The sequence below is a fragment of the Mustela putorius genome, unplaced genomic scaffold (assembly GCF_011764305.1).
Source record: "Mustela putorius furo isolate JIRA1106 unplaced genomic scaffold, ASM1176430v1.1 tig00000224_pilon_pilon_pilon, whole genome shotgun sequence".
Classification (NCBI taxonomy): Eukaryota; Metazoa; Chordata; class Mammalia; order Carnivora; family Mustelidae; genus Mustela; species Mustela putorius.
The window spans coordinates 5869656-5897413 of NW_025421321.1; the positions used below are offsets into that span (position 1 = coordinate 5869656).

The 27758-nt window shown below is 48.8% G+C and overlaps 1 protein-coding gene across 6 annotated transcripts in view; it reads left to right on the forward strand.

Annotated features, from left to right (window-relative positions):
• FHL2 (four and a half LIM domains 2) overlaps positions 1-27758 on the forward strand; it is a 67648-nt gene that overhangs the window by 30397 nt on the left and 9493 nt on the right. The window contains exons 2-5 of one of the 6 annotated variants that reach the window (XM_004764369.3): positions 2084-2219; positions 13534-13620; positions 14615-14794; positions 22644-22818. In XM_004764369.3, coding sequence (XP_004764426.1) covers positions 14639-14794; positions 22644-22818 — 331 coding nt within the window. In that variant the 5' untranslated portion in view covers positions 2084-2219; positions 13534-13620; positions 14615-14638. Of the gene's footprint in view, positions 1-2083; positions 2220-2400; positions 2547-13533; positions 13621-14614; positions 14795-22643; positions 22819-27758 lie in introns of those variants that run through there. The other 5 variants (XM_045077615.1, XM_004764371.3, XM_004764370.3 and 2 more) reach the window with 5 other exon arrangements.

Here is a 27758-nt window from a genome sequence, read left to right on the forward strand (position 1 = left end):
CTGGATTTTCTATAAAGTCAGTTTAACAAACTTTGTTTCTTATTTGTCCTGAAGGAGCATGTGTTGCTTTAATTTTTAAATGAATGATACATAGCTCAAAATTTAAAAGAAACGAAAGGGTATAGAGTAAAACTTAATCTCCCTTCCACTCCTGGCCCCCAGCTTCCCAGTTCTCCCAGACGCAACTACTCTTATATGTATACATTGTCTTCCTCCCTTCCTTTCTCAACACAAATCTTTGGTTACTATCTACTTTTTTTTCCATGGACATAACTTGGAGATCGTGCCAAATCAATAAATATAGTTACTTTCTTTTTAATAGCTGCATATAGAAATAACTGTAAAACGTACCATATGATATTTAACTGGTCCCTGTTGATGAACATATAGCACACTCCAATATTTCGCTATGATTAAGAATTCCACAAGGACTGCCCTTGTATGTATATCAATTTACGCATGAGCAAGTCTATTTGTAAGATGATTTCCTGTAAGGGGAAGTGGCGGGTCAAAATCAAATGGTATGTGCATTTGTAATTTAAAAAATGTTCCATTCCAGAATTTTTCAAGCATTACAAAAGGAAAGAGATTAGTATAATGAACCCCCTATCCCCCCGCATGCCCATCACCCAGCTTGCACACATCATTACTCCATGGCTGATACTATTTCGTAAATATATCGGCCCAATTCATTCCACCACCTCAAATTATTTTGCAATGATTTCAAACAATGTTATCTTATTGGTAAATATTTTGGCACTATTTCTGAAAACTAAGAGCTTTAAGAATAAGTGTGTGCATGTGTGTGTGTGCCATTTCATTATCACACCACAAATAAATTCATAATAACTTATCAGTGTCCTCTACTACCTTGTTAGTATCATACTTCCCCAAACTGCCTCATAAGAATTTATTTTTGAAGTAGTGTGTTCTTTGTTTCAGAATCTATTAAAGTCCATCTTATTCATAGCAGCTAGTCCAGTCTTTGGATTCCACCCCCCACCACCGAGCTCTCTCTCTGGGAGATCGTTCTGTAACTTGCAACTATACAGACAACAAATCCAGAGAACTGTCAGAGGGAAGAGGCTTGTCTGCACACACTTTGCTCAAGATACTGGCTTGCTTTGACTATCAGTGGGAGTACAGGTCTGGAACCCATACTTCTGTTCTTGGTGAGAACCTGTCAGGTTGAGGGAGGAATGGGGGCATGCAGGGAAGGCTGGATTCCCCACATCCAGTTCTGACTGGGCTCACTGCTGTGGCCGGTCTCAGCCTTCTGGAAGGCAGTGGAGTGACTGGTGGGATGAGGAGCATTTCCTGTCCTGCAAGCACCTGGCACGGCTTTGCTATCCGACACACTCCAGGTCAGATCTCAGCTGGTATAGTTAGTCTCAGGAGGCCTAGAGCCAATCCCTCTGAGCGGAAATGTCCTCACCTTAAAACTGAGTATTAATCCTTATCTTCAAGTAGTGAGAATCAAACGATACAATACGTAGAGCTAATGCTCAATGAGTGTAGCTAATATGACTCTCCAGTCCTGTGATGCCATGACGGAGACCCACGGAGAGTCTCCGATACCCCCAGACACGGAGCGTCAACCCAGAGAAAAGAATCAAACAGCTCTTCCTTCTCTGAGGCCCACTGATTATTAAACATAACATGCCTGCCCACGGTACCCTAGCTCTCTCTCTTGCTGTCGTCCCATCAGCTCATCTCTCCCCGTCCCCAGTCCGCAGGCGAGCCTGGCCACCCACTCAAGAGCAAATATTTCTATCCCGGTGCCATCTGTCCCTACTAAGTGTGGATTTCAGGCACAGGGGCTGGGCTTTCAAGGCGGGAGGCACTCTCTCCAGCTCACCGGTTGTTTCTCGCCCTGAAGGGAACAACAGAATCACTTAAACAGTCCCCCGGCCCCTGCCTAGTGGAACAAAGAGCCTGGCATTATCCATTCTTTCTTGCCATCTGCTCCGCTCATTTCGCTACGCAGAGCGGTCCTCGGGGTAAGGAGAAAAAGCCCACTGTGCAAATAAATCCCAGACGGTCTGGGATCCGCACTCCAGCCCACCCCCCAACCCCTTTTCAGGCTTTGGCTGGCGTCGCGTTCCCCGGACCCCCGGCGGAGAATGCGGGCGTGGAGACCCCTGTCACTCCGCCCAGGCGTGGGGGAGGCCCTGGCCCCCAACTCGGCCCTGTGAGCCCACGCCCGGCACGGAGCTCCGGTAAGCCCTGCGCTTTAGAGACCCAGGGGGATCGGAGCCCAAAGCATACAAAGGGTAGGGGTCCGCAAGGGCCCGGGCCACCTGGAGGCCGACAGGCGCCGGCCCTCCGCGCCCCCACGCCGCTGCCCGCGCACCGAGCCCGAGCCGCCGGCGTCTCGGAGGCGTGCGTCTCCTTATATGGTCAAATGACACGGCGGGGGTTCTCTCGGGCGGGAGCCGCCGCGCTCCACCCGGCCCGCCGCCCCGCCGCAACCCTGCGCCGCCGCCACCGGTCCGGGACGCCCGCCCGCCGCCCGCCCGGTTCCCAGAGCCCGCCCGCGCCGCACGGTGAGTGCCCTCCGCCCGCGCCCCCCGCGGAAAGCCGACACCTTGGGGACCGAGGGAGAGCTATCCGCGGGAGAGCCGGGGAGACTGGAGCCGAGATGTGGGAGAGACCCGGGAGAGGGGAGAAGAGATGCGGGCGAGACCCGGGAAGGGGGGACGGGGACGGAGGGGAACAGAACCGTGGGGACACCTAGGATGGGGATCCAGGCCTTGGAGGCCACCCGGAGACCAGGGAGACCCGGGAGAGGGAAGCTGAACCTTTGGAGAGATCTGGGGAGAGGGGAGCGCAGCTGCGGGGTGACCCAGGCAAGGGTTGTAGAACCCCGAGGACAACAGGGAGAGGGGAGCAGAACCTTGGGGATACCCAGGGAGAAGGGAAGACCCAGAGCCAAGGGGGAGACCCCTAGAAGGCAGGGGGAAAGGGAGTCGAACTGATAGGACACCTGAGAGAGGGGAACTAGCCTTGGGGACACTCGGGGAGAAGGGAGCCGATCCTTGGGGGGGGGGGGCGAACCGTGTTGGGGAGAGCTCAGCTGGGGAGACAAGGGGGGGCGCTGTAAGTCAGGACAACACACCACCCCAGGTCGGGAGAGAAGACCGAAGTCTGAGTCTTGGTCAAGCTGATCACCTTGGTGTGGGAACAGGGTCACTGCCACCCACAGGAGAGCCCTGGGCGAAGACTGGCCAAGGGTCCAAGAATGGGGAGGTGACCGCCTCTGTCCTCCCTGGGGGCCAGGACTTGGGAGTGTGTGAACACCCAGGTTGCCATCTGCCTGTGGGGGTGTGGGGGGGGCATTTCCTTGGGTCCAAAAATATGGAGCTCCGCATGTGGCCTTGGGCATTGACTGGTGTAGAACTTAAAAGACTGAACTATCAGATTTTAAAATTTGGGCTTATTTTAAAGGAGAGAAATTCTGATCTTAAGTGATAGATGGGTGATATTTTAACATACCTGCAGTTTGGGGAAGAAAGTGTTAAGTGTTGTTTCCTATTTAAATCAAGAATCAGTCATGCTTCTTTTTAGATCCCAGTTTGGGTTTCCCTGGGAACTAGTCTAACCCAGGTTAAATGAAATGTATACGGCTGCCTTCCATGATGTGTGATGTGCGCCTACCGTGTGGACTCCCTTGCACTTTGGGAGGAAATAAATGGGGCTTATAATCAGGAAAACTGTGTTTGAAACACAGGCCATATGCTTCTTGCAGCTTTGGCTAGCTCTGCCTACCTGTGTTTTGTAATAATATGTTAGAGGGGGAAAGCTCTGATGTCCTGAAGGTGATTTACACCAAGCCACATCTGAGGCAAGTACTGGGATTTCTAGTCTCTTAAACTTCCATAGAACCAAACACAATGAAGAACAGTTCATTGTGCATTTGTGTAAAATTTTTTCAGTGTTTTCCTCTGAATTTGCTCACTCTGAATTTTTAAGGATGATCAACATTTGACCCTTGAACAACGTGGAGTTTAGGGATGCCCACTACCCCCCACCCTGCGCAGTTGGAAATCAAAGTATAAGTCTTTACTCCCCAGAAATGTAATCACTGTTGACAGGAAGCCTTACTGATCGCATAAAGTTAATCAAGACATATTTTACGTTACATGTATTGTACACTGTATTCTTACATTAGAGAAAAGAAAGTGTTATTCAGAAAATCATAAAATACATTTATCACAGTGATGTGTTTATGTAAAAAAAAATTTACATGTAAGTGGACCTGCACAGTTCAAACCCGAGTTGTTGAAGGGCCAACTATATACAGAACTGGGTTTCCACAGTGTTTATTATCATGCCGTGCTTTAAAATGCTTTTTACACAGCAGCATAATAATAACAGCTGAATCGGCTTCTTATAGACCAGGCACTGTTTGGGGCACTTACATTCACAGTCTCATTTAATCCTCACAAATACTCTATGAGACAGGTGTGAGAGACTGGTGGGCATGCGTGCCTGGAGCAAGGATGCCTGACATCACCTTCCTCCACGTCTAGCTGTGCAGCCTGAGCTCAGTCACTTGATCTCCAGGTACCTGCGTTTCAGTTGGGAAACAGGAGGTGATCATGGCTTGCTTGAAGGGTTGTCATCAAGTCATAAGTAGTATACATATTGATACCATCCTTGTCTTTGCAGAGAAACTGAAGCACATCAAAAGTAACTTTTGTTCAAGGTTTCCCAACCAGTAAGTGGCAGCTTGACTGGAGAGCCTCAGTGCTGATCACTAAAATACTGGGAACATAACTGAATATTTCACAGAGGCCTTCTCCTGCATATTTTGACCCACAATTGCTTGTTGAACCTCCTCTGGTATGGAAAGAGTTTGTCTGAGTTTGTCTGAGTTGCAGACAAACAAAGCCCTATAGGATATCGGAAAATAATTAGGCTGTACGTCTGGAGGCCTGGGGTCTTCCCCCCCACCGCCCCCAAGATTTATTTATTTATTTATTAGAGAGAGAATGAGGGGAGGGAGGGACAAAAGGAAATGGAAAGAATCTCAAGCAGATTCCCTGCTGAGCCAGGAGCCTGACTTGGGGCTGATCTCATGACTCATGAGATCATGACCTGTGCTGAAATCAAGAGTCCAATGTTTAACTGACTGAGCCCTGCAGGTGCCCTAGGAGGCCCGGGTTCTCCCTGTTCTGCATCTAAGGATGCGAAGTTCCTTGAGATTGAGTGAACAGGTAGAGCTATTGGATACTTCCTGTGTAGTTTTCTTAGGGGAATTCCATCAAAGCCTATTGATTCTGTGGAATTATACTGAGAAGCCACTTCTTGAACACGACCACCTTGAGCAAAATGCCCAGGATCATCTCTTGGTGACCAAGAGCCTGGTCTTCCAGGAGACCACGCAGGCATTGTGACTTTGGCGCGAGTCACCAGGCACCTCTGTTGTCTTGAACTGTGGATTTCTACTTTGGTCCCTGTGATGGCTAATTTTATGTCAGCTTGACTGGGCTGAAGGATGTCTAGACAATTGCTCAGATATTACTTCTGGGTATATCTGTGAGAGTGTTTCTGGATGACAAAACATCTGAATCTGTAGACTGAGTGAAGCAGATTGCCCTTCCCAATGTGGGTAGGCCTCATCCAATCAGTCGAAGATCTGACCAGAAAGGCCGAGCAACTGGAAGTTCCTCTTTCCTGACCATTGGGCTGGGATATCAGCCTTTTACAGCCTTCAAACTCAGACTAAAAAGGAAAACTAAGTAAGAGGGCACTCCCCCAGCCTGACTGCAGACCGGGGACATCGGTCCTTTTCAGCCTTTGAGCTCGAACTGAAACTCAGCTCTTCTTGGGTCTTGGGCCTGCTGGCTTTTGAACTGCTAATTTACACTATTGGCTCTTCTGGTTCTCTGACCTTCTGCAGATCTGGGGACTTCTTAGCTTCCATAAGACTGTGAACCAATGCCTTGTGATAAATCTCTCTCTCTCTATATATATATATATATGTGTGTGTGTATATATGTATACATATGTATATATCCTGTTGGTTCTATTTCTCTGGAGGACCTGACTAATACAGTTCTCTAATAACCCCGCTTAAAAATTCTCCTGCCAACAGGGCACCTGGGTGCTCAGTCAGTTAAGCACCTGACTCTTGGTTTTGTCTCTGGCCATGATTTCAGGGTTGTGAATTTGAGCCCTGTGTCTGGCTCCGCTCTCAGCACAGATTCTGCTTTCGATTCTCTGCCTCTACTCCTCCCCCTGCTCACGTTCTCTGTCTTTCTTAAATAAATAAATAAAATCTTCTAAAAGAAATTCTCCCACCAGCAATCAGTCTTGCCTCTTAAAGATGCCATGACTGCTTTGCCACTGGTGGTATTGCCTTTTAAGTTTAAGAAATACAGCTGCCTTCCTGGAGACCTACTGAGAGGCCTGGGGCAGCATCTGGTGTCTCTGCCATCAGTTCCGTTGTCCTGAGTGGTTCTCACACCAAGTCTGAACTTGAACGTCCTGTGTCATCACACTGGTCCTTGGCCCTCGTACACCATGCATTTACTTCCCTGAGTCAGTCTGTGGCTTAAAGAGCCTCAGGCCATGGTACTAAGTGAGGCAGGTGATGTCTGTGCCAGTGAGAGAAGCAGCTGCCCTGTTTTTATGTCTTCAAGGATGTCACAGGGCATCCTTGAAGTCTGGAGATACTTAGTTTTCTAATCAAAAAGAAAATGGATCTGTCCATACTCGATCATACAACTTTTGGAACCACAGACAATTAGCGAGTCAATGAAGAAGAAAGCCAAGGATGTGTAAGACAGTCCTGACAGGATCCCAAAGCAGCACGCTAAAGCAACACCATGAAGGAACAGGACCGGGAGAGAGAAGGGGCCAGTCCCTCAGGGATGTTGGGCGTCGCCATAGGAAGAGGCCAGTTGGGGCTCTTGATGGAAGGCCAGGCAGACAGAAAGTAAACAATGAGCTGCTTTTCAGAGACTGGGGGAGGCTGCTGAGAGACAGTGAGCTGATTTCATTTTGTTCCCGTGGAAACAAAGCATAAATAATGTGTTCCCATGTTCCCAGGAAGGTGGTGGGTAGAGCTATAGGGTGCTGGTGAGGCCTTCACTAAAGGCCCCACACAGGTGAGTTAGCCTGAGTCAGCCCGCCACGCTAGCCCGCATAATTATACTTATCTTGCGTTGACTGAGTTGACATGTTTTGAGATTAAATGACAAGAGAGTCTTTTAAAGGTGATTGAAATTCTTTGGAGCTAGAACTATTCTTCTTTTAGAGATCCTATGTTTTTTCCCAGTCTCCCAGGGCCTAGAACAATATGCAGAGAATAGTGGTTACTCAATACCTTCTTACTGACTGGTTTTAAAAGCCTATAGGACATCAAACCAGCATCATCATTCTTGTATTCATGGACCTAAGGTGGGAAAGCTTACATTTATTATTTTCCCATTTCTTGTCACTATTCAGTGTTCCAAAGATAATTCAGAAGATAGCGGTTTACATTAGTCAAGCATTGTCTCTTATACAGAACATTCCTTTTTTTTTTTTTAAAAGATCTATTTATTTATTTTAGAAAGAGGGACACTCAAGCAGGGTGGGGGACAGAAGGAGAGGGAGAGAGAGAATCCCTGAGCAGACTCCCTGCTGAGAGCAGTGCCCAGCGATGCTGTGGCTGCATCCCGGAACCCAGAGATCATGACCTCAGCCGAAATCCAGAGCCGGTGGCCCAACTAACCGAGCCATCCAGGCGCCCGTCACACAGAACGTTTCATAAAACCATCAGAGACAAATCAAGATTTTTTTTTTTAAGGTTTTGAAAGTTACCTGTTCTTCTGCATCAGATTATGAAACATCCCAGACTCCTGCCCATATACTTGGTAAAGGCTCATTAAATCAATCCAGATATTTAACACATAGTAGTAGGCCTAGCCAATCTTGCACCTTACTAAACACCAAAAAATCAACTTCTAGGGGCACCTGGGTGGCTCAGTCTGTTAAGCATCTGCCTTCAGCCCAGATCATGATCTCAGAGTCCTGGGATCGAGCCCTGTGTTGGGCTCCCTACTCTGCCTCTTCCCCCATTCATACTCCCTCTCCCTCTCTCTCTTAAATAAATAAATAATTTTTTAAAAAAAATCCATTTCAAATTGATTCTAAGTGCATACCTGTATTCTTTCAAACAGCAAACTCCTTGAACTTGCACCTCTCTTTCATTCACCAGAATTTTTGTTTAAAAGAAACACTTGAGCTAGACGAATGGAGTGTTAGTGGTGAGCCGTGTGTGTGTTGTGTGTGTGTGTCCATACTTCTCTGTGCAGGAAAGCAAAGTATGCAGGGTGCTCTCTGGCGACAGTCACAGAGGGGAGAGCCCAAGCACTGAGACAGAGGGTCTTGGACTTCTAGACAAGCTGTGTCCGTGCAGGGCCTGTCCCAAATACCTGGAGCCTGTGTCAGGGGCTCTAGCATGTTCTTCGCAGAGATGCTTGGAAACATCTGCCTGGTTTTTGCTCCTTGGGCTGACCAGGCCTCCTGTGGGCAGTGCAGCTGTGTGTTCCCCAGGGTGCAGAGTCCAAACACAGTAAGAGAGAGTCTACCTGCTAGGGAAGCAGCAATTTATCTGGAACAGGGAAGAGGCCAGAGACAACAGGAGAAGGAATGAAGCTCGGGGTCTGTTACGTGAGGAATCTGCAGAAGGCCGGACGGCAAACCACATTACATTGCGGGTTTGGTATGCAGAGGGGACGGGACCCATAAAACATGCCTCGTTTTCATTCTTGATTTTTGCCCACATGTTTGGACTCCTCCTCCATTTCTCCGTTCATTCCCCAAGTATTTGTCAAGCGGCTGACCCTGTGTTTGTCAGCGGGTAGTGAGGCTACAGCAATGTGCCCACCTTCACAGGGCTTCTGGTTCCGTGGGGGACACAGACGGTCGCCGTGTCTCATGGTGTTGTGAAAACGATGCCTTTTTAAATACATTCTTTGAAAAGAGCCCATGTGCAGTGGGCTGATTTTCTGAATTCTCTCTGAAAAGTCCTAACTATTGATAAGCAATGGAATTTTCCAACTGGATCATTTATTTATTTTTAAAGATTTTTATTTATTTATTTGACAGATTGAGAGAGAGTAAGCACAAGTGGGGGGAAAGGCAAAGGAAGAGGGAGAAGCAGGCTCCTTGCCAAGCAAGGAGCCTAATGTGGAGCTCAATCCAGGACCCTGGGATTAGGACCTGAGCTGAAGGCAGATGCTCAACCCACTGAGCCACCAGGTGCCCTTCACGGGGGTCATTTAAAGATGGTTGTGGTTTGGGGCACCTGGGTGGTTCAGTGGGTTAAAGCCTCTGCCTTTGGCTCAGGTCATGATCCTAGGGTCCTGGGATCACCCCGCATCAGGCTCCCTGTTCTGCAGGGAGCCTGCTTCCCCCTCTCTCTCTGCCTGCCTCTCTGCCTACTTGTGATCTCTCTCTCTGTCAAATAAATAAATAAAATCTTAAAAAAAAAAAAAAAGATGGTTGTGGTTTCAGCAGAGACTGACTGACGGGTTCTGCTGCTTGAGTTGTGGGAAGGAGTTGGGAATATTTGCAAATTTCTCTTTAAGAACTGACTACGTTAGAAATGGCTTGTAGGGGCGCCTGGGTGGCTCAGTGGGCTAAAACCTCTGCCTTCGGCTCAGGTTGTGATCCCAGGGTCCTGGGATCGAGCCCCACATAGGGCTCTCTGTTCCGCAGGGAGCCTGCTTCCCCCTCTCTGTCTGCCTGCCTCTCTGCCTACCTGTGATCTCTGTCTGTTAAATAAATAAAATTTATATATATATATATATGTATATATATATATATATATATATATATTTAAAAAAAAAAGAAATGGCTTGTAAAGCAGGGCTGATATAGAGAAATACTTGCATCTTGTGGAGAAAAAGGAAAAAATGGCCTCTCTAGGGTCAGATCAAATAAAGGGAGCTGAATAAAGGGAGCTGTGAAGACGATGCTTAAGGGAGACCTCTTTTGCACCTCTGGCCTCTTTAGGCAAGCCCCTGGGGCCCACCGGGCTTCCCTCTGGGAAGGACAGGGCAGGTACCTCACAGTCATGGGCTGGCCAGCTTGCTAGCCTCCTCCCTGTATACCCAAGACATCTCTCTATCTCTCGGGTTAAAAAAAATAATAAAAGAAAGAAAGAAAGAAAAAGAAAATGCATGAGCTTCGTGGTTCCTTAGTGTCCTTGTGTCTTTCTACCTTCTTTACACTCTTTTCTTTCTCCTGCCTCTTCCCGTCTCTCAACTTCTTCCTCTCTTCTTCCCCTTCCCTTCTCTGTTTCTCTTCCCTGTTGCCAGCTCTGACACTTCCTCCCTCTCGAAACAAATTTCACAGTTTTTAAATCTGCAGAGATTAAAAATAACCGTCATTTATAAGCCTGAGGACTTAAAATAATAGTAAAGTGTGTAGGTGAGCCTATGCATCACAGCTCCAGGGCTCGGGGAGCCTTTCTTTTCCTACCTGCCCCAAAGCTGGGCCCGCAGGAGACCCTGAGACAGGTGCCTCCCTGCCTGCAGCCCAGTCCTCAGTGCCCACCCCCGCAACCCCTCACCTCCCACCCTTCACTCCCCCACCCCACCCTCCCACCCGCCCACCCCCACTCATCTCACCCAGACCTGAGCCAAGCCTGTCCCCTACCAGCCAGCTTTGTCAAATACCCTGCTCGCTCAGAGACAATGACATCAGAGAATGAGTTAGTCCTGTGCAGGGAGTTGGGGGAGGAGAAATCCTGGACGCAGTCATTTGGAGCCTGTTCAAGGAAATAGCAAGGCAGCAGCCACGCCTCGCCCTCAGGTGGCTCCTTGCCCGAGGGCGCCTGCTCACTTCTCGAAGCCCTTCTGGGTCCCAGGTGATGGCCAGTGATGGCCAGGAGCCAGGTCTAACCCGAGAGGAGGAGGCGGAGCTTCGGACGGGGGGAGGCCATAGCACTCGAGTAGGTTGAAAGAGAATCTTCACAGAGCCAAGATGTCTGATTTTTATTGAAAGAAATGACTCAGACATAGACCCCGACACCCTGGAAACACCCTGAGTTTTGTCTTCCTCATCTCCACATGGCAAAACTGGAACTTCCCCCAGTAGACTCTCAGCTGAGCCTCACTCATGATGACACCCACCGCCTACAGGGCAGAACCAAGTCCACGGTCAAGAGTACAGCCCTCTTTTCTTTGACTTTGACTACCCTCTCAGCTTCCCGGGCTCATCTTCCTCAGCTCGTCATCAGGCCTCCGTCGTCTGCCCACTGGCCCGCAGTTTTGCCTGGCTTATCCTTGTCCAGCACAGGCAGACACCCCCGGGAGAGCATGCCCTGCCTTCCCATAGGACCCTCTGTGTCTCTCCCTCACTGCCCTGAGTGTGGAGCTTTGTAAGTTATCTGACACACTGCTGACCCTTGAGCAACAGGAGCTTGAACTATGTGGGTCCACTTACACACAGATTTTTTTGTTCCCAGTAAACATAGTACCCTACAGTAAATGTATGTTCTTTTCCTTGTGATTTTTCTAAATGATATTTTCTTTTCTCTAGAAAACAGTGTATAAGACACATCATATACAAGTATGTGTTCATCGACTATCTGTGTTTTTGGCAAGACTTCTGGTCAACAGTAGGCTATTAGCACTTGGGTTTTGGGGGAGTCCAAAGTTACAACTGGATTTTGGACTGCTTAGGTGCTGGTCTTTCGAGGGTCAACTGGGTGTCTGTCTTCCTCCTAGACTGTGTTCATCTTTGTATTGCCAGCACTTTGTGCACCATCTGACACACAACTGATGCTTCTGGAATGAATAAATAATCCGGTGTTCTATAGGATTAAAAAAGGCTAAATTGTGGGGACCTTCTAATGTAGTGCTATAGATAGTTTTTTCCTATTAAAAAAAAAAGCTTAAGATCGATAGTTTATGTTTAAATACGCACTTTTTGAAAAAGGAATATTCTGTTTGGTAGCATCTACTTAAGGGAGACTTGGTGTTAAATACTTTGTGATAGAAGGGAAGGGAAACCCTTTGTTTTCTTTTTAGCTTTTGGTCTACTTCTTTGGACCCTCAGGGTCTGTGCTTCGTAAAGTCTCTGGGAATCTGGAAGAGAACCTCCGATCAAGCGTATTCTGCTCTGTTCCTCCTCAGGAACGGGTGCTCATTTTACACCTTAACCCTTTGGTTTGGCAGGAGTGCTCTCCTAATCCTTAGAGTTGCCGTGACTTTTTGGAGAAGACAAGGAACCAATGGGGGAGAGAGCCACCATCATGAGAATCTCATTCAGCTCCTCTGGGCAGGTGGCCACCACAACACCTAGTCCTATCAGGGCTGATGACATTGGTGCCCAGAGAGACTCCGTCATACTTTGACCAGACACAGAGCCTTCCTTGTTCTCACAGTTTACTCCCTTAGATTATCTCTCACCCGGCCCTATGGAACAAGGAGGTAGAAAACACATGTATGCCAGGTACATGAGCAACATCATGATCATGACGTTGATGGAAAAAGTTCCCCGTTTCACTGGCTCGAGAACATAGAAATGGTCTCTGAAGAGATGACCTTGTACAGTCTGTATCCTTCCCCTAGCAGGATTTGCGCTTTGTCCGGGTCCCCACGGAACCGCCTGTTAGATCTCGGCTTTGTATTCTCTAAATAAGATGACTTTTGGGGGAATGCTCACGTGGATCTTCTTTTTTCCACTAATATTCTTGGGCTCTGGTTTCTCCATCCATAAAACAAGGCAGTTGTCATGGATAATCTTGGGAATGGTTTCCAGCTTTTAAAATTCTACTTTATAGTTCTGTCTCCTTTTGTTAGTCAATAGTTCACATTCTAAATAATTATTCATACATTTTTGTGAGAAGAACAGGCATTCAGCGTCCTGTTCCCCAACAGGTAAATGGTGATCTTTATTGGAAACATATATATGGTGGAAAAATAGCTCTCGATTGTGATGACATAAACAATTGCCACTTTCAAGGGCCAATAACTAGGGAATTACAGGAAAACATTTGCATCTTCTGACAATATAGCTGCAGCAACCCAAGATGGCCTGAGTACAAAGGATAGTTATACATTGGGTTTCAGAAGGATAATTCAAATGCACAAGAGCCTCATCTTGTAATGTTATCACAAGAATATCCAGACAATGTTTTCTTTAACTCCGGGAAGAGCAATTTAGAAGGCCGGATCCTACCATATGGGTCCCAGCTGCATGTTTAATACTCTTGGAAAAGAAAAAAATTCTTCTGTAAACACAGAAATCACCAAGTACCGAAGCCTGAAGGATGTTTCTTTGCTTACTGTTGTCAAGACCTTATATACAAAAGAGCACACAATTAATAAACACTATCAAATTTGTTGTTGTCATAAACCAGGCAGCCATACTTTATTTATTTGCACCATGGGCTCTCCTGGAATTCACTCTTAAATGGTTTGAAAGCACTGAACATCGAACCGCGTGTATTTAGACTTCGCAAAACATGGCTCAAAGTTACAGAGTCAGTGTCCCTAGTTAACAAGTTCTAAAAATTTTCACTTTTAGCAAATGAAATATTGCCACTAGAGAACATATTCCTGAAGAAGACTGAGTTCATGTTTTCAGCACCGCAGAGGCACGTTTCCACACCAGGTACGCCCATGGTGGCCTCATTCTTTCCACCAGTTCCAGATGTTTGTATGGGGACAGCAGCACCTGAGACTGAGAAGCTCCTCCCCCTTCCCTTCACCTCCTTCTCGTAGCCTCTCCCCCACCCAGCAAGTGCACACTCCATGCACACCCTGGAAAAAATGCAGGGTGACTGGCACGGAGATGCATTCTTGTTCCTCTCTGGAAGGTTTGAGGTGTTGCCTCAAGAGCCATTGACCATGGTCACTGCGTTTCCCCCTGTGATAATCTCTGCTCTTGGAAGCCAGCCTTCCCCTTTATCCTGTATCTGGATACCTGGGCAGCTGAAGGGTCATATCTTCATAGAGAAGTAGTGACCTGCCCCCAGGGACATACAGCAGTTGTTCTGGTGCAAGTGTAGTTTGCACTTCCCAATGTCACATCAAGGTCAAGGGTAATGTTCTTTTGGCCTCTCAGATTTACCAACTCCAATACCCCCTCCCTCTGGATACTGTGGTTTTTTACTCTTAAACTTATGCATCATAAAGGGGAGCTCATGAAAAACCTTTTTTAGAAATGAACATATTGTTTCTATCCCGGCCTTTCTATTTTGGGGACAGGGAGAAAGGGAAGATGTAAGGCAGGGTCACATGTTTGAAGAAGACACAAACCCTTCCAGGATGAGAGCTCTGGTGCTGGTTCTCCCTGTATCCAAAGTCCACATGGCTTTTTGTGACACCGTCAACAACAGCCAGGCAGGGGATGGACTTTTAAGGAAGTGAAATGCACGCAAACCACAAAACTGCCCCCATGCTAAATTTTTTTATTTTTTTATTTTTATTTATTTATTTTTGTGTGTGTGTGTGTGTGAGTATCTCTGAAAAATCACAGCTAATGAAAAAGTGAGTTTCGGTTCTTCACCCAGAGGGGATCCCACCCCTTGGCTAAAGATGACGGCAGACAGTAGGACAGCGTCCCTGTGTGCTCACTGGAACGTTCTTTTTCTTTTTGCTGATAGGCTGTTGAAGGGCTGGGCGTCAGGATGACTGAGCGATTTGACTGCCACCATTGCGAAGAATCTCTCTTCGGCAAGAAGTATATCCTCAGGGAGGACAGCCCCTACTGCGTGGCGTGCTTTGAGGCCCTCTACGCCAGCACTTGCGAGGAGTGCGGGAAGCCCATCGGCTGTGACTGCAAGGTACCCCCGGGGCCCCCCCCAGGCAGTGCCCACTACTCTGGGGTCCCTCCGTGCACCCCAGAAACAACAGGCTTGTGTGTGGTGACCCTTAGTGCCCATTAAAATTCTGTGTCTTGAGCCCCCTCTGATGGTCTTGTCCCCTCCGGCCAAGAAGCCTTTCCGAGCCTCCTCCCTCCAGCCACTCTGTGCCCACTCCTAATCCTGTAATGCCTGGCGAGTGCATTTCCAGGACGTCCATGCTGTGTTCTGAGCATACTTCTTATGTTGTGGATGTTGGTGTCCTGATCAAACACTGCACCCCCCCACCCCCCACCTCCCAGTACTGTGGCTTTCCAGACGGCAGTGCTGTCTCACTCATGTTTGCCCCGTGCACTGGGTGAGTGAATGGGCACATGAGTGGCCCGGGACTGATTCCCAGATAAATGGGCTTGTAAAGCACTAACTTCACGGGAACCTGAGGGGCTCTTTTCTTCTCACTGGGAGAAAATCAGGATTGGTAGTGTTTCTTTTTCAAGGGGAAAAGCTCATGCCCGAGGGATGATGACCAGCTTTCCCACTGTGGATGACATCAACAGGGTCGGTGGAGGCCACGGGTCATTCATGCTGATTGGCCGGGGCTGAGCGCTGAGGACCCTGGCCCGTGCTTCTCAGCACTTCTTATTCCAACCCGGACCACCCAGAAATCCCCCTAGAGGTTCACCCATGCTGCTAAGTTCTCCAACATCTTCACCTGCTAACCAGTTGCTAAAACACACTTGACAAGACTTTAAGGGACTGTCCTCCTCAGAGCCGTGGAATTGGTACATACCTGGGTCCCTTGGGGACCTCCAAAGGAATTTAAAGCTTAATGGATTTCAAGACGATGTGGGATATCTTGGGGTCTCTCTCCCACTCTCTTCCCTTGTACTCTGCAGGGGGCTTTGCCTGTCTCCTCCGTGGTTACGAACATCAGTTCGTAGCTGCTGCCAGATCAGGTCGGGCCATGCCTGCCATGGGGAGGCAGGTAGTGACCCAGCCAGTGCACGGGTGTGACATTTCTTTCCTCTATCACATCATTCCCAGGAAAGGCGGGAAGCAGAAGGCAGTACAGTCCCTTTTGTGCTGCTGGGTATTTGGTGATGGCTGGGCAATGACTTCCATCCTGCATGGAGGGAAGCCTTTGCCCTAAGCAGAGATAAAGCCTCTGCAGAGCGGGCAACCAGCAACCAGGCTGCAGCCACGGAACTTTTGGCTGTGGAATGGGGCGGCCTGGCTAAAAGAAACCGAGTGGTAGCAGGCTTGCCTAAACTTCAGAAGGTGCAGAGACAGGGCCCCCTGAACAAGAGGAGGCTGATCTTGCTTGTCTAAAAAGGAGGAACCGTCCTGTCTCTAGCATTGTTTGATAAATGATTCGCTCTCCCCCATGGGTTCTTCGAAGGCTCTTGGTGCCTGTTTCTTTATTTATGAGGCCAGGCATAAGTGTTCCGACCCCAAACTGCCCCATTCAGTCCCAGCTCTGTGTCTCACTAGCTGTGTGAGCTTGTGCTGATTATTTGACCCCTCTGTGCCCATCTTCCCCTTTAGGAAAGGCAGATAAAACAGGTGCCAGCGTGATGGGGTTGTTACATTCTGGATAGGAGCCTCAGCACTCTGAATAGCAGCTGATGATCTCATAAACGCCATCAGACTGCTTCCCTATTCTTTCTGCAGCATGTTCCCTCCACACACACCCCCTGGAAGCCTCCCCCTGTCTCTCAATCTGTTTGCATTATGGGAACATCAATAAAAATGTCCGGTTGGAGGAAGAACTGAGAGACAGCGGGGAGAAATGATCCCTTATAAAAATTTAACCTGGAATGGGCTTAAGTAGGTGAGAGGCTCAAATATAATTTGGACAAAGAATGAGGCTGGTTTAGAGGACACGATTTGGATATTTGGGGTAGTCATCCTTGACCAGCGGCTGAAGTAAAAACAAAGCAGCAGTCCCTTCTCATTTTTCCAATACGATTTAGTGCAAAGACCCTGAAAACTAGTTACCCTTCAACACACACTTGATGAGCAGATAAACAAGAATCCCGTGAGCCAGGCCAAAATCAACAAGACTGTTGCAAAGCCAGGCGTTAATCGTGCTGAACTTTTCAACCCTGATGCACGGTTACTATACATGGAGTTATGCCTTGTGGTTTTCTGAACTATGGAAGGAAAAGAGATGCTTTCTTGACTTGGCTCTTTGGAGCTCTTGAATATTTGGGATGGTTTGCTTGACTTTCAGAAGTAATGATGTTGTTGACTTTGGGGAGGAAGCAAGGATAGGAAAAACATTCCTGTTATGTCAGGAAGCAAAGCCGAAAGTCCTGGCAGGAGGGGCCTCCATGGGGCCGTGGAGCTGTCAGATCTGTTGGCCCTTCCCGTGGCTGAAAACAGCAGAGGATCCCTGCTCAGCTCCTCTTCTGAAGGATACGCGCATGTGTAGAGATTTGAAATCTTGGCATGCCAATGGGAATCGGGCTTAGTTTGCCGGCATCGAGAGACTTTTATGTTATATAGATGGGACTTTAGGACCCATTTCGGTAATTAGCTCACATAGGTTTGAAAACATTTCTACACACTCACTCTGTTGTATTTGCTATTTCTATTTAGTAACTCTGAGAAAATGTGCTCTCAAAGTGGAGAAATCATTCATTTTAGGACCAGTGGAAAAGGTGAGAACAGGTCATGCTCCTCTAACATTACCCTGTTCCTTAAATTTTTCTTGGACATTTGTAGATACTAGCAAAAGAAAAAAAAAAATTGGTCTGATGACAGATATTTTTGGATGGGTCTACTTACGTTCTGGGCTTTAAAAAAGTCGAGAAACTAAGGACCATGTATGGGGGGCCCATAACTCAGAGAGGGCTGCTCGTCCTGTGAGCTTCACAAATCAGGGACTTGAACAAACTCTGGGATACATGGCCAGCTCAGTGTGTTTCCGGAACATACTTTCCAGCTTTTGCATCATTACATGGGAAACATCGAATGGATACTCAATTTGACACACACACCCCCCACCAAACTATAAGTTTCTCAGTGGATGTCTATAAAGTTCTCAAGGATCAGAAAATCTCTGGGTTCCTTGGGCAGAAAACAGCCAGGGCACTGAGAGGGGACTCTTACTTCTCCACGGGAAATCTAGCTGTCTGTGCTGTACTTCTAGAAGGCTCCTGACCACAGCCAGTATAGGAAGCATGAGGTCTGATTGGAAACACCTGTTCGTCCTGCCCTGGAGCAGGACGCAGGCCTCCCCGATGTGGGAAGGGATACTCTTCCAGACATGTTCCAGACACGTCCTCACTGTCCAACTCCCACACCCAGCACTTTTTTATTTGTTGAGGTGATTTTTAAGTGCTTAGTGAATGAATCATCTTTGTAGAGTTTCCATGTAATTTGTCCGCAGAGTTTGTAGTGAGCCCTGAAAATATGTCTGTGTATTTGGATTTCCTCTCCTAAGAGACAAATCTGTTTCTAGAGGGAAGTGAAGGAAGCAGGATCCTCAGAACTGGGAAAAAGGCTGACCAGGTGGGTCACGCAGAAAGGACCGCTCAGGCCCTGAAAAACCAAAGGGGTACCAGGGAGGCACACTCCCAAAGGCACCCCACACTCAGCAGCAACACCTCCCCCTCCCAAGGGGAGACTCGAGCCACATGTGCCTGGGCTCACCGTCCACCAGCTGAGGTGTGGAGACATTTATGTTGCCTCTTTTCCCACTTCCGAAAATGGGGTTGCCTGCTTTGTGACTGTGGCGGGAATTAAGTGAGTTACCACGGTTGGGACACCTGAAATCGGGTTCCGCACAGCGAGTGCTGTCCTTTCTGCCACCGTCTGTTCTTCGGGACCTTTGTTCTTAAGTAATTGAAGGAACATTCGGTTGAAAACATGACACCCTGGTGGTCTCAAAGCATAGGACACCTGTTCAAACTGCAGAGCGTGAAGGGCTCTGAAAATCCATCTATCAAGTGAAATCGCGTGGATTTGAGAAGGGGTGGATTTGGGAAATCTGCCTCTGAACTGCACCCCAGCCCAGGAGGGGTGGCGCCAGCACCATCCTCAGGGAGGGCCACTGTGCTGCCTGGGGCCACTTAGAGCCAGTTGAGGGCTCGAGGGTCCCGCCAGGCCACCAGCCCCTCCCGCGGGTTCAGCTGGAGTCTCCGAAAGGGCAAGTTCAGAACCAAGGAGCGCTTCCCATATTAGGAATGTTTCCGACGTGGAAAAATAATGAAACCACAAAGGAAGTGTTTGGGCCTAATCTTACATTGTTTATCAACATTTTACTGCAATTTATGACATTTCCATGAGCACATAATTAGCCTTGGTATGTTTTCTGGGATGTGTAAAAGATCTATCCTTCTTTCTTTCTCTTTCTCTCTTTTGTTCTCTTTTACTCTGTCTTTCCTTCTCCTTCACTCTTTCTAGAGGACTTTAGAACCATGATATTTCTAGGATGTTTTGAGGTTCAAAGTCAGTGAGTCTATATTTCTTAACCTTGTACCACCAGCATCAAAACTGTGTCCTTGGGGGCCGCACAACGTACTCCATACGTATCAGAATTAAGTAAGATGGACTAGGTTGGTCCTAAGAACCAAAACTGTCTCTTTGAAGCTGTGCACACAGGAAAGGAGACGGGCCTTCGGGTACCAAGACTTTGAGGGAAGGATTCAGTGTGATGTGAAGCTCAGGGCCAGGCACATAGAAGTGGTCCGGGTCTTTGGGTGGTAGTTGCCAGCCCACCTCTCAGCTCTGGGGACCCCTATAGCTAAAATCCTGCCCCACGCCAAAAGTCAGAAGAGAATGTTGTCTTGGCTAGAAACCTCAGCGTGCCTTTAGAAAGCCAAGCCGGCAGTGTCGAGTTACCTTCCTCTTGCCATAAAGTCTTTTCTCACTTCCTATATATTGTGGGCTTTCTTAAGAAGTGAGTCCAAGAGGAAGCTGTGACCTGAGTTCATTAGTTTAGCTTTGACTTCCAAAAAGAGCCCAAGCCGAGAGCCCAAGGAGAACTACAGGGAAACCTGATAGCATAACAAGTTAGATAAGGGTTTCCATGCAGGATTTTGAAAATGGTGTGGACACAGGCTGGCGGTCGCAGTGTGCTCACTCGGGGCAGTGTGTGACATCCCCCCCTCCCCCCACGCCGTCCCGGCTGGGGCAGCTCACAGAGCAGGTGGCCCGTCAGCTGGAGAGGAGGCGAAGAGCCTTCTGAGGCCAGGCCCGGCATGGGCCAGAGTGCCGATGTGTGATGGCTTGGGCACCAGAAGTCTTGCACTGATGCCTGAGGTCTAAAGAAGCCATGTGGCTGGTCCCCCGCGTGGAAAGGAGCACGTTTTAGTGTCTCATGACTGTCAACCCATCCGTTTACCTGTAGCTGCCATGTGCTCGGGTTCGCTGGAGGAAAAATGGGTTTCTGCCGTGCTTCTCACCCATGGGAGCATTGAGACGAGCTTCTCCACGACTGTCCATGGACACTGCTGACCCTCGGCAACTCTTTCCTTCCATCTGGGGCCTGGCTGAGCAGGGTGGAGACTGTGGTGACGTCTGGTGGCTTTGCTGTCACCATATTGCCCACTGAGCTTCCTCTCTCCATTTTTTTGAAGATGAGCCTAGGAAGGCTAGTTTCCTTGAACCTGTATTTCCTTTCCTTCTTGTTTCACTAATATGTTGTGTAGCCGTTGTCTGTCTATGCCGATGTCGTCAGCAGAGCCCACACGCAGGGCTGGGCCCGGGACTGTCTCCCCTCAGCCCTCAAGCCCTTTCTAGGCTTCTCCACTCAGCCAGGCGGTAGGCGAGTCACAGCATGGAAAATGCTAGCAGCTTTTCCACAGGGGCCATCTTTCCGAGGTGTCTGGTCTGCACAGAGGGAAACCACCTAACATCGGCAAAGGCTTTCCCACCTGCTGCATAATAGTCAAACCTATTTATTTAATTGTGGTGAAATACACATAACCTGAAACATATCAACTTCGCCCTTCTGAAGAGCACAGGACAGTAGTGCCACACGCATTCATGTTGTCTTGTGGCCAACCTCCTGGTGTCTTCACCTTGCTTTTGAAACTCTGTCCCCAGGTAACACTACTTCTCTGACCCTGTCCCCCAGCCTCTGGCTCCCACCGTATGAGTGTGCTCCTAGAGCATTTGTCCTCTTACGTCTGGCTTATTTTACTGAGCCTAATGTCCTCAGGCTTCCTGCACATCAGAATTTCCTCTCCTTTTGGGGGCTGAATAATATTCCCTTGTGGGTACGTACCACCTTTTTCTTATCCGTGCATCCCTTGATGGACATTTGGGTTGCTTCCTCTTCTTTGGTGACGGCGAATAATGCTACTATGGATACAGGTCTGATTCTTTATGCAAATGCCCAGATGTGGAATTGCTGGATCATATAGTAATCCTATTTTTAATTTTTTGAGAAACTGCCAGTACCGTCTTCTGTAACAAAAAAATGTTAAAATGCCTTTATTCCGTAGTTCAGTAGTATCACAATGATAACGATCAAAACCTCCCAACTCTTCTCACAGGAGGCGGACTCCTGTTCCTACCGCACAAGGAGTTAGTGGCTTGTTTGACTTTATTCAAAGTCTCAACAAAGGCAATGCTGAGCTGCATTCATTACATACAAAATGTGGCATTATTTCTGAATGTTTTCAGTGGATATGTATAGATCTCATCAAGGGTGCAGTTTTTGAAAGGTCGAACACACGTTCACCCAGGAGTTTACCTGGAGTAGCGCACTGCCAATAGCTTCTGAATCAAAGGGACGTGAACTTGAACCTTGCTTGGCTCAGCTACATGCCCATGAGTGACTGTGTGCCTGTCACTGAGCTCCTCTGAGCTTCCAAAATAATACTTACCTTGCAGGGCTGCAAAGTGCCCAAACTCACAGCCTGGCAATGAGTATCCCTGACTGGTGTCCCAGAAAGAGAAAAATAATGATTTCTTCCTGGAAAAATTCAGGCTTCCTGGTTTATAATGAGTTTGCCTATATAGTCTCTAACTCGAATTATAGCAGTTTATACTTTGTTTCATTTGTCAAAATAATCAGTCAGGCACAGGGTGATTTCCCTCCTCCCATTTAAACAGTTCATCCCCTCTCTGCTGCCTTCAGGACCATTTTAATCTCTGTACAGAATTATAAGGACCCTCCGGCCCTAGTCTGGGCTTGGATTCCCCTGCTGGGCCTTGGGCTGTCCCTCCAGCCTGACCACACCTCTGTCAAGTACCCGTCTCTCTGACCTCTCTCCTGTGTTCATGCTCTGTCTCTATCTGAAAGTCCCTCTCCGGCCCCTCCGCCCGCCTCCCTGCTGTCCATGGGCCAGACACACTCAGCTGGTGTACCAGAAGTCTCTTCTGATCCCCTTCCTCCATCTGAAGCCAGAGTCCTGTCCCTGCCCTCGCAGCTCTTTCTCTGTCCTGCCCGGTGTCCCTGGGATTCTGCTCTCACACTTGGTTTTGCTGAGTTCCTTCTGAGCTAAGCCCTGTGCTCTGTTTCTCTCTCGCCAGTTTTGCCAATGAGAAGCAGTAATGAATCGCATGTTCTGTGCTCCTCTTTCTTACAGACCACACCTCAGGGAAACCCATGTGTTTCTGGAAAACACATCTTTCTGACACATAGATCCACACCTCCCCACATCTCAATGGTCGTTCCAAAAGGCAGCCAGAGGAAAGCCCAGCCCTCCACGTTTCACAAGCAAGGTCACGGTCCAGGCATGCCCATGGGCCTCGGCCCCTCTCTGCTCCCTCTCTGCCCCGGGATGTGTAGGACTCACCGGGGCTGTGGGTCAAGCAGAGCATCTGCGACCCCCTCCCCCACCCTCTCACTGTGTCACATGCTCTGGGTCTACAGGACTTGTCCTACAAGGACCGACACTGGCATGAGGCCTGTTTCCAATGCTTTCGGTGCAAGAGCTCACTGGTGGACAAGCCCTTCGCTGCCAAGGAGGACCAGCTGCTGTGCACGGACTGCTACTCCCACGAGTACTCCTCCAAGTGTCAGGAATGCAAGAAGACCATCATGCCAGGTCAGGAATGCACCCTCCTTCCTCACGGTGCCACAGTGCATGCTTACTCTTTTCTTCCCTTCCACTTGCTGAATTCGTCCTCGCTGGGCTATTTCAGCAAAGAGGTACTGGGCCCCACTGCATGCCTGGCACTGGGCTGGGAGCTGGGCAGTCGCGGAGTAGTGAGCCCAGGCGGCTCACCCCATCCCCCGTCCTCCTGGGCTCCGTGTGCTAGACAGATGTTCATTCTCCACGCATGCAGACTTGACCACAGCGGGGTCAAGTGTTAAACAAGTAATAAGGAGATTGGCTGTTACGGGGGAGGATGGCATGGTGTCCTTTGTTTCTTGGGCAAAGTTGGCTGGTTCTGTTCTGTGGGAGAGAGGAAGCTTTCATTTTAAAAAACTGGGTGATTGAAAGCATATAGAATTTTTATATATGGCAGCAAAAAGTCTTGACAGGCACATCCAAAAATAAGGGCAAGGAGACTAACCACCCAGAGAAGGGACTGAGATGTGGACCGTGGGCAGGTGAGAGGGAGGCATGATGGCTACACCTGGCTTACAGACCACGGACGACCCATGGTCTCTGTCGTCTGCGTGACCAGTAAATGCTACTAGAGGGGAGATTTGCCGGAGTCAGAAAACAAAAATACAGACTTGCGTTTCAGTCTGAGTTATAGGTAATTTTTTAGTCTCTGGCCCACGTGGGACGTTTTGAAGCTGGCATCCCTACCAGAGAATCCGAGGGACCCAGGAGAAAACGCTGCGCAGCACACGTCTGCCAGAGATGTGGCCCTCGCCATAGGCAGAGTCTCATGAAGCATTGGCGAGGCCCCTGGAGTCCAGTCAGGTGGCTGGGGACCCAGCCTGCTGTGAGTAAATGGAGGGCTTGGAGAGATGCGGCCCTGAGGCCTCTGGTCGGCGGGCACCGGCCGAGCTTCTCCCATATCAGGATCATGGGAGCAGGAGGGACACTGGTCAGGCCCAGCCTTGCCCTGCTGAGAAGCTCCAGCCAGCTTGCCCAGGGGTGGAGCGAGGGGTGCCCACTCACAGGATCGTCCCTGAGGATGCAGCGGGGAAGCATCCTTCATCCCAGGGAGGTCTGGAATTAAGGGTGGATGTAGAAAGAAATCAAACCCACAGTAATCGTGTGTTCAATCTGATGAAGCAGGTTTAAAAATAAAAAAACGTGGTCTAAGGAGTAAATTAGAGTGTACGTGATTTAGGCTTGTGATTTCGAAAGGGAATTTCCTTAATTTATCGCCTGTCGTGGTGTTCAAGGTATCTGATGATTTGTCCTATTCACAAGCTTAACTCGTTTCAACAACAATCACTTAAGACCTTGAGGTTTGGTTTGTTGGTTGAGGTTTTTTTAAAAGGGGTATCAAACACCTGAAGCTTTCAAGTGTTGTTTTAAAGGAGTTGAGGTCTGGAAGCTCCTGAGTGGCTCAGTCGACTGAGCATCTGACCCTTGATTTGGGCTCAGGTCATGATCTCAAGGTGATGAGATTGAGCCCCATAAGATTCTCTTTCTCCCTTGTCCTCCGCCCTCCTCCCCCACTCATGCATGTGTACACACACACACTCTCTCTCTCTCTCAGAAAATAAAATCAGAGACCCCTGATTTTATCGGTCGGTTTAATGTCCATTTCTTGGTTTGGGCTCAGGTCATGGTCTCGGGTTGTGAGGTTGAGCCCTGCATCAGGCTCCAAGCTGACGGGAAGTCTGCGGGAGTTTCTCTTTCCCTCTCCCTCTGCCCCTCCCCGTGCGAGCGCATGCACTCTCTCGCTCTGTGCCTGCTCTCTCAATCTCTTTCTCTCTAAAATAAATAAATAAACCTTAAAAAAAATTAAATTAAGGAAAAGAAAAAGGGCTTGAAGTCTGTACCTTAATAAATAGAAGTAAACACAGAGGTCCCTTAGGAGTGACTTTTAAAAAAATTCACCGTATTCGTGCATGTCGTGATGAGATGTGTCAGAGGAGCTGGGGTTGAGGGTTTTGAGCTGGTTGCATCAACAGATTGAATGTTGATTTTTTATAACCCTGGCAGCCAGCGGAGTCACAGTATTTCACGCAGTAGCTGGATTCACGCCAACGTGCAACAGGAATTAGGGTTTCCCTGGTCATTTAGAGCCAAACTCTTTAGCGGAAGCCTGCTTGCCATGGCCCTGAATTTTCCTTTGATTTTTCGTTTGCTTGGTGTTTGGCAGTGAAGAGATGCCAAAGGGTTTTTGAGCGAGAGACTGACGTGCAGTAAGTATTATTTTAGGGAGATAAGTTGGATAAGAAAGAATACATTTCAAAAAGGCAAGGGCATAATTAGGCTTCAGTAAGATGGTTTCTCATGGCCCTACATTTTGCTGCCGAATATATCTTAAAGATAACTGATTCCACACTACTGCAAGGAACAAACCCCACCCCACCCCACCCCAGACCAAGGCCTCTCAGCACAGCAGGTGTGGGACAAGGGCCCAGCATGGGGGCTGTGAAATGGAAACGAAAGCTGGGCTGGGCCCTGGTCCTGCCCCACAGGGAGTCACCCACAGAGACAGAGTGGTCCCGACATGGTGAGAACCACAAAATTAATTAAAAGCAAAGTAAATCTTTATGGAGTTATCACAAGAGCCCAGGGGAGTCTCCATTCTGCTTCACAGCGGACTCTCTCCATGCCCTTCCACACCTCCCTGGGTCCCTGGCTGCCAGAGACTTCTGCTCCCCAACAGCGGGCTCTTAGCTCACTGTTTGCCTTTTGTTTGGTTTTGCTTGCTCACCGTTTGCTCCCCCTCAGCAGTGCACTGGCCTTTGGCAAGGAATCCTTCCCTCTCATCTGCCTCCCTTTCTCTCATTGGCAGACCTGGAGGACCAGGTGGGGACAGGGTCCCACTGCACTAGAGCTCTGGGAGGCAGTGGGAGGTCACGAATATCCCTGACACCTGCACCTGTGGGGCTGGCCTGGGACCCTTCAGACACCTGAGGGAGCTTACTGTTTGGATAGTTCACCATGGGGAACTGAAGCCCCCTGCCCCCCCCACAAGCTCAGGTACTTGTCACCAGAAGCAGCTAAATCACACACCACAAAATTGTAAGAGCATTGACAGTTTTACGCTTAATGGACCTTAAAGTTCACCTGTCTTGTCTCGGCTGTAAAGAAACCAGAAAGTTCAGGGGCGGACCCCTGGGCTACTGTCAGTGGCCCAGCCAGGATTAGGACCTTGTCCAGGACTCTGGTCTCAGAGCTTCGAGCCACCTTCTCAACTAGATAAGAGAAGGTGGGCCAGGAGCTGGCGGGTGTGAATGGTGGTTCATTCACAAGGTGGGGTAACAGGACACCCAGGATAAACCTTCACAGAATGGGGTGCTCAGGGCCTCCCTAGGAGGAGGACAGAACAGCAGTGTTGGCATCATGTCCTGTTCAACATCTTTGTGTAGTCCGAGCGAGTTGGACACAGGCAGGAAGGGGTGGGGGGTCCCTCTTTACTGAGCAGTAGCTCGCTGAGCACAACCACTTGGGAGCTGGGGGAGTCTTGGTTTCCCCACCCCCACCCCTGCTGGTCTGCGTCACATTAAATTCAAAAGCAGTCCTACAGATGCCATTTTCTTGTCCTGTGGTGTCTGTCCAGGCTCCCCCCTCACTGTGGCGCTCCTTCCCTGAACCATTTGTCAGGGAAAACCTAGAAACTGACAGGCTGGGGTTTCAGCCTTCCTGTTCCTGGCTGTGACTTTTCACCAGTCGTTGCCCCTCACTGAGACTTGACTAGAGAAGCCCGTCTTATACCCGCCATGATGGGGGCAGGGTGGGGAAGGGACCCTGGGGAGGTCACATTGGACCAGTCTTAGAGGATGAGCTGGGTTTCTTCGACCAATGGAGAAGTCTCAAAAGGGAGGGCCCTCTGGCAGAGGACATGGGCTCAGCACCAAAGGCAGAGTGTGTAGATGCCTGGTGAGACAGATTGAGACAGAGAGAAGTTGGGCAGGGCAGGGAAGGACAGGGGAGGGTGGGACCAGGGAATGGAGCAGGAAGGGATGGGAAAGAAAAGAAAGAAAAAGAAAAGGAAAAAAATGTGCTGAATCATAGCATGTGCTACTTTTCTTTGGTCTGATTTTTGGAAGTGCTACCAGGAAATCATGATGCATGGGCACGCAGGTCATCGGCTTGGCTATGGCAATGAATTTAAGTAAAACAAAACAAGAGGTCTGTGCTGACTAACAAACTCAAACCTGACCACAGCCCCCAGAAGTAGCCAGGAACCTAGAAACTGCCACAAGCCATAGGGTTGAGGCTCCCGGGCTTCTCCGCTACTAAACGAGCCTCTGTTTGCTCCTTGCAGGAGCACTACTTCCTCTGAGCAGACTCACAGGAACTCACCCTTTTCCACTGTAGTCGGTCCTCACTTGTTCGAAACAGAAAAAAGACACCCCTTCAACAGGACCCTGTACTCCCATCTGCGGGAGAGATGGTATGGTCTGTTAGAAGGACCTTTGCTGCCCCCTGCTGGCTGTGTTGTACAATAAACTCGGCAGGTGTCTGGAGGCTGCTGGAAACCACCCAAAAGGGATACAAGTGCCGCCCCTCACCCCCCTCCCGCTCCCCAGGGCTCCTGACTGGTGATAATAAAAGACCATTATTCCTCAACACACCAAGAACGGACTCACGCGGTCTTGCTTGCCGTCTTCAGTGAGCATACAGTTGCCCTCTGTTCATTGACAAGATCCTTTGGTTTTTAAGCTGCTTTATCAGGGGAAGGTGGGAGAGTAAAAGAGCAAGGGGCAAAAATACACGTGGGAAGATAACCCCCTGGAGACAAAGAAAATCATTCTAGGTTTAAAACACCAATCTTCCACTATTTTTACGTGACATTCCGTTGCTCAGTGTAATTCTCCTTGTGTCAGGACTCATCACCCCACGACTGGACTCTGCAGCTTTGAAAACTGTTATGTGCCTCCCCCACCATGTATGCC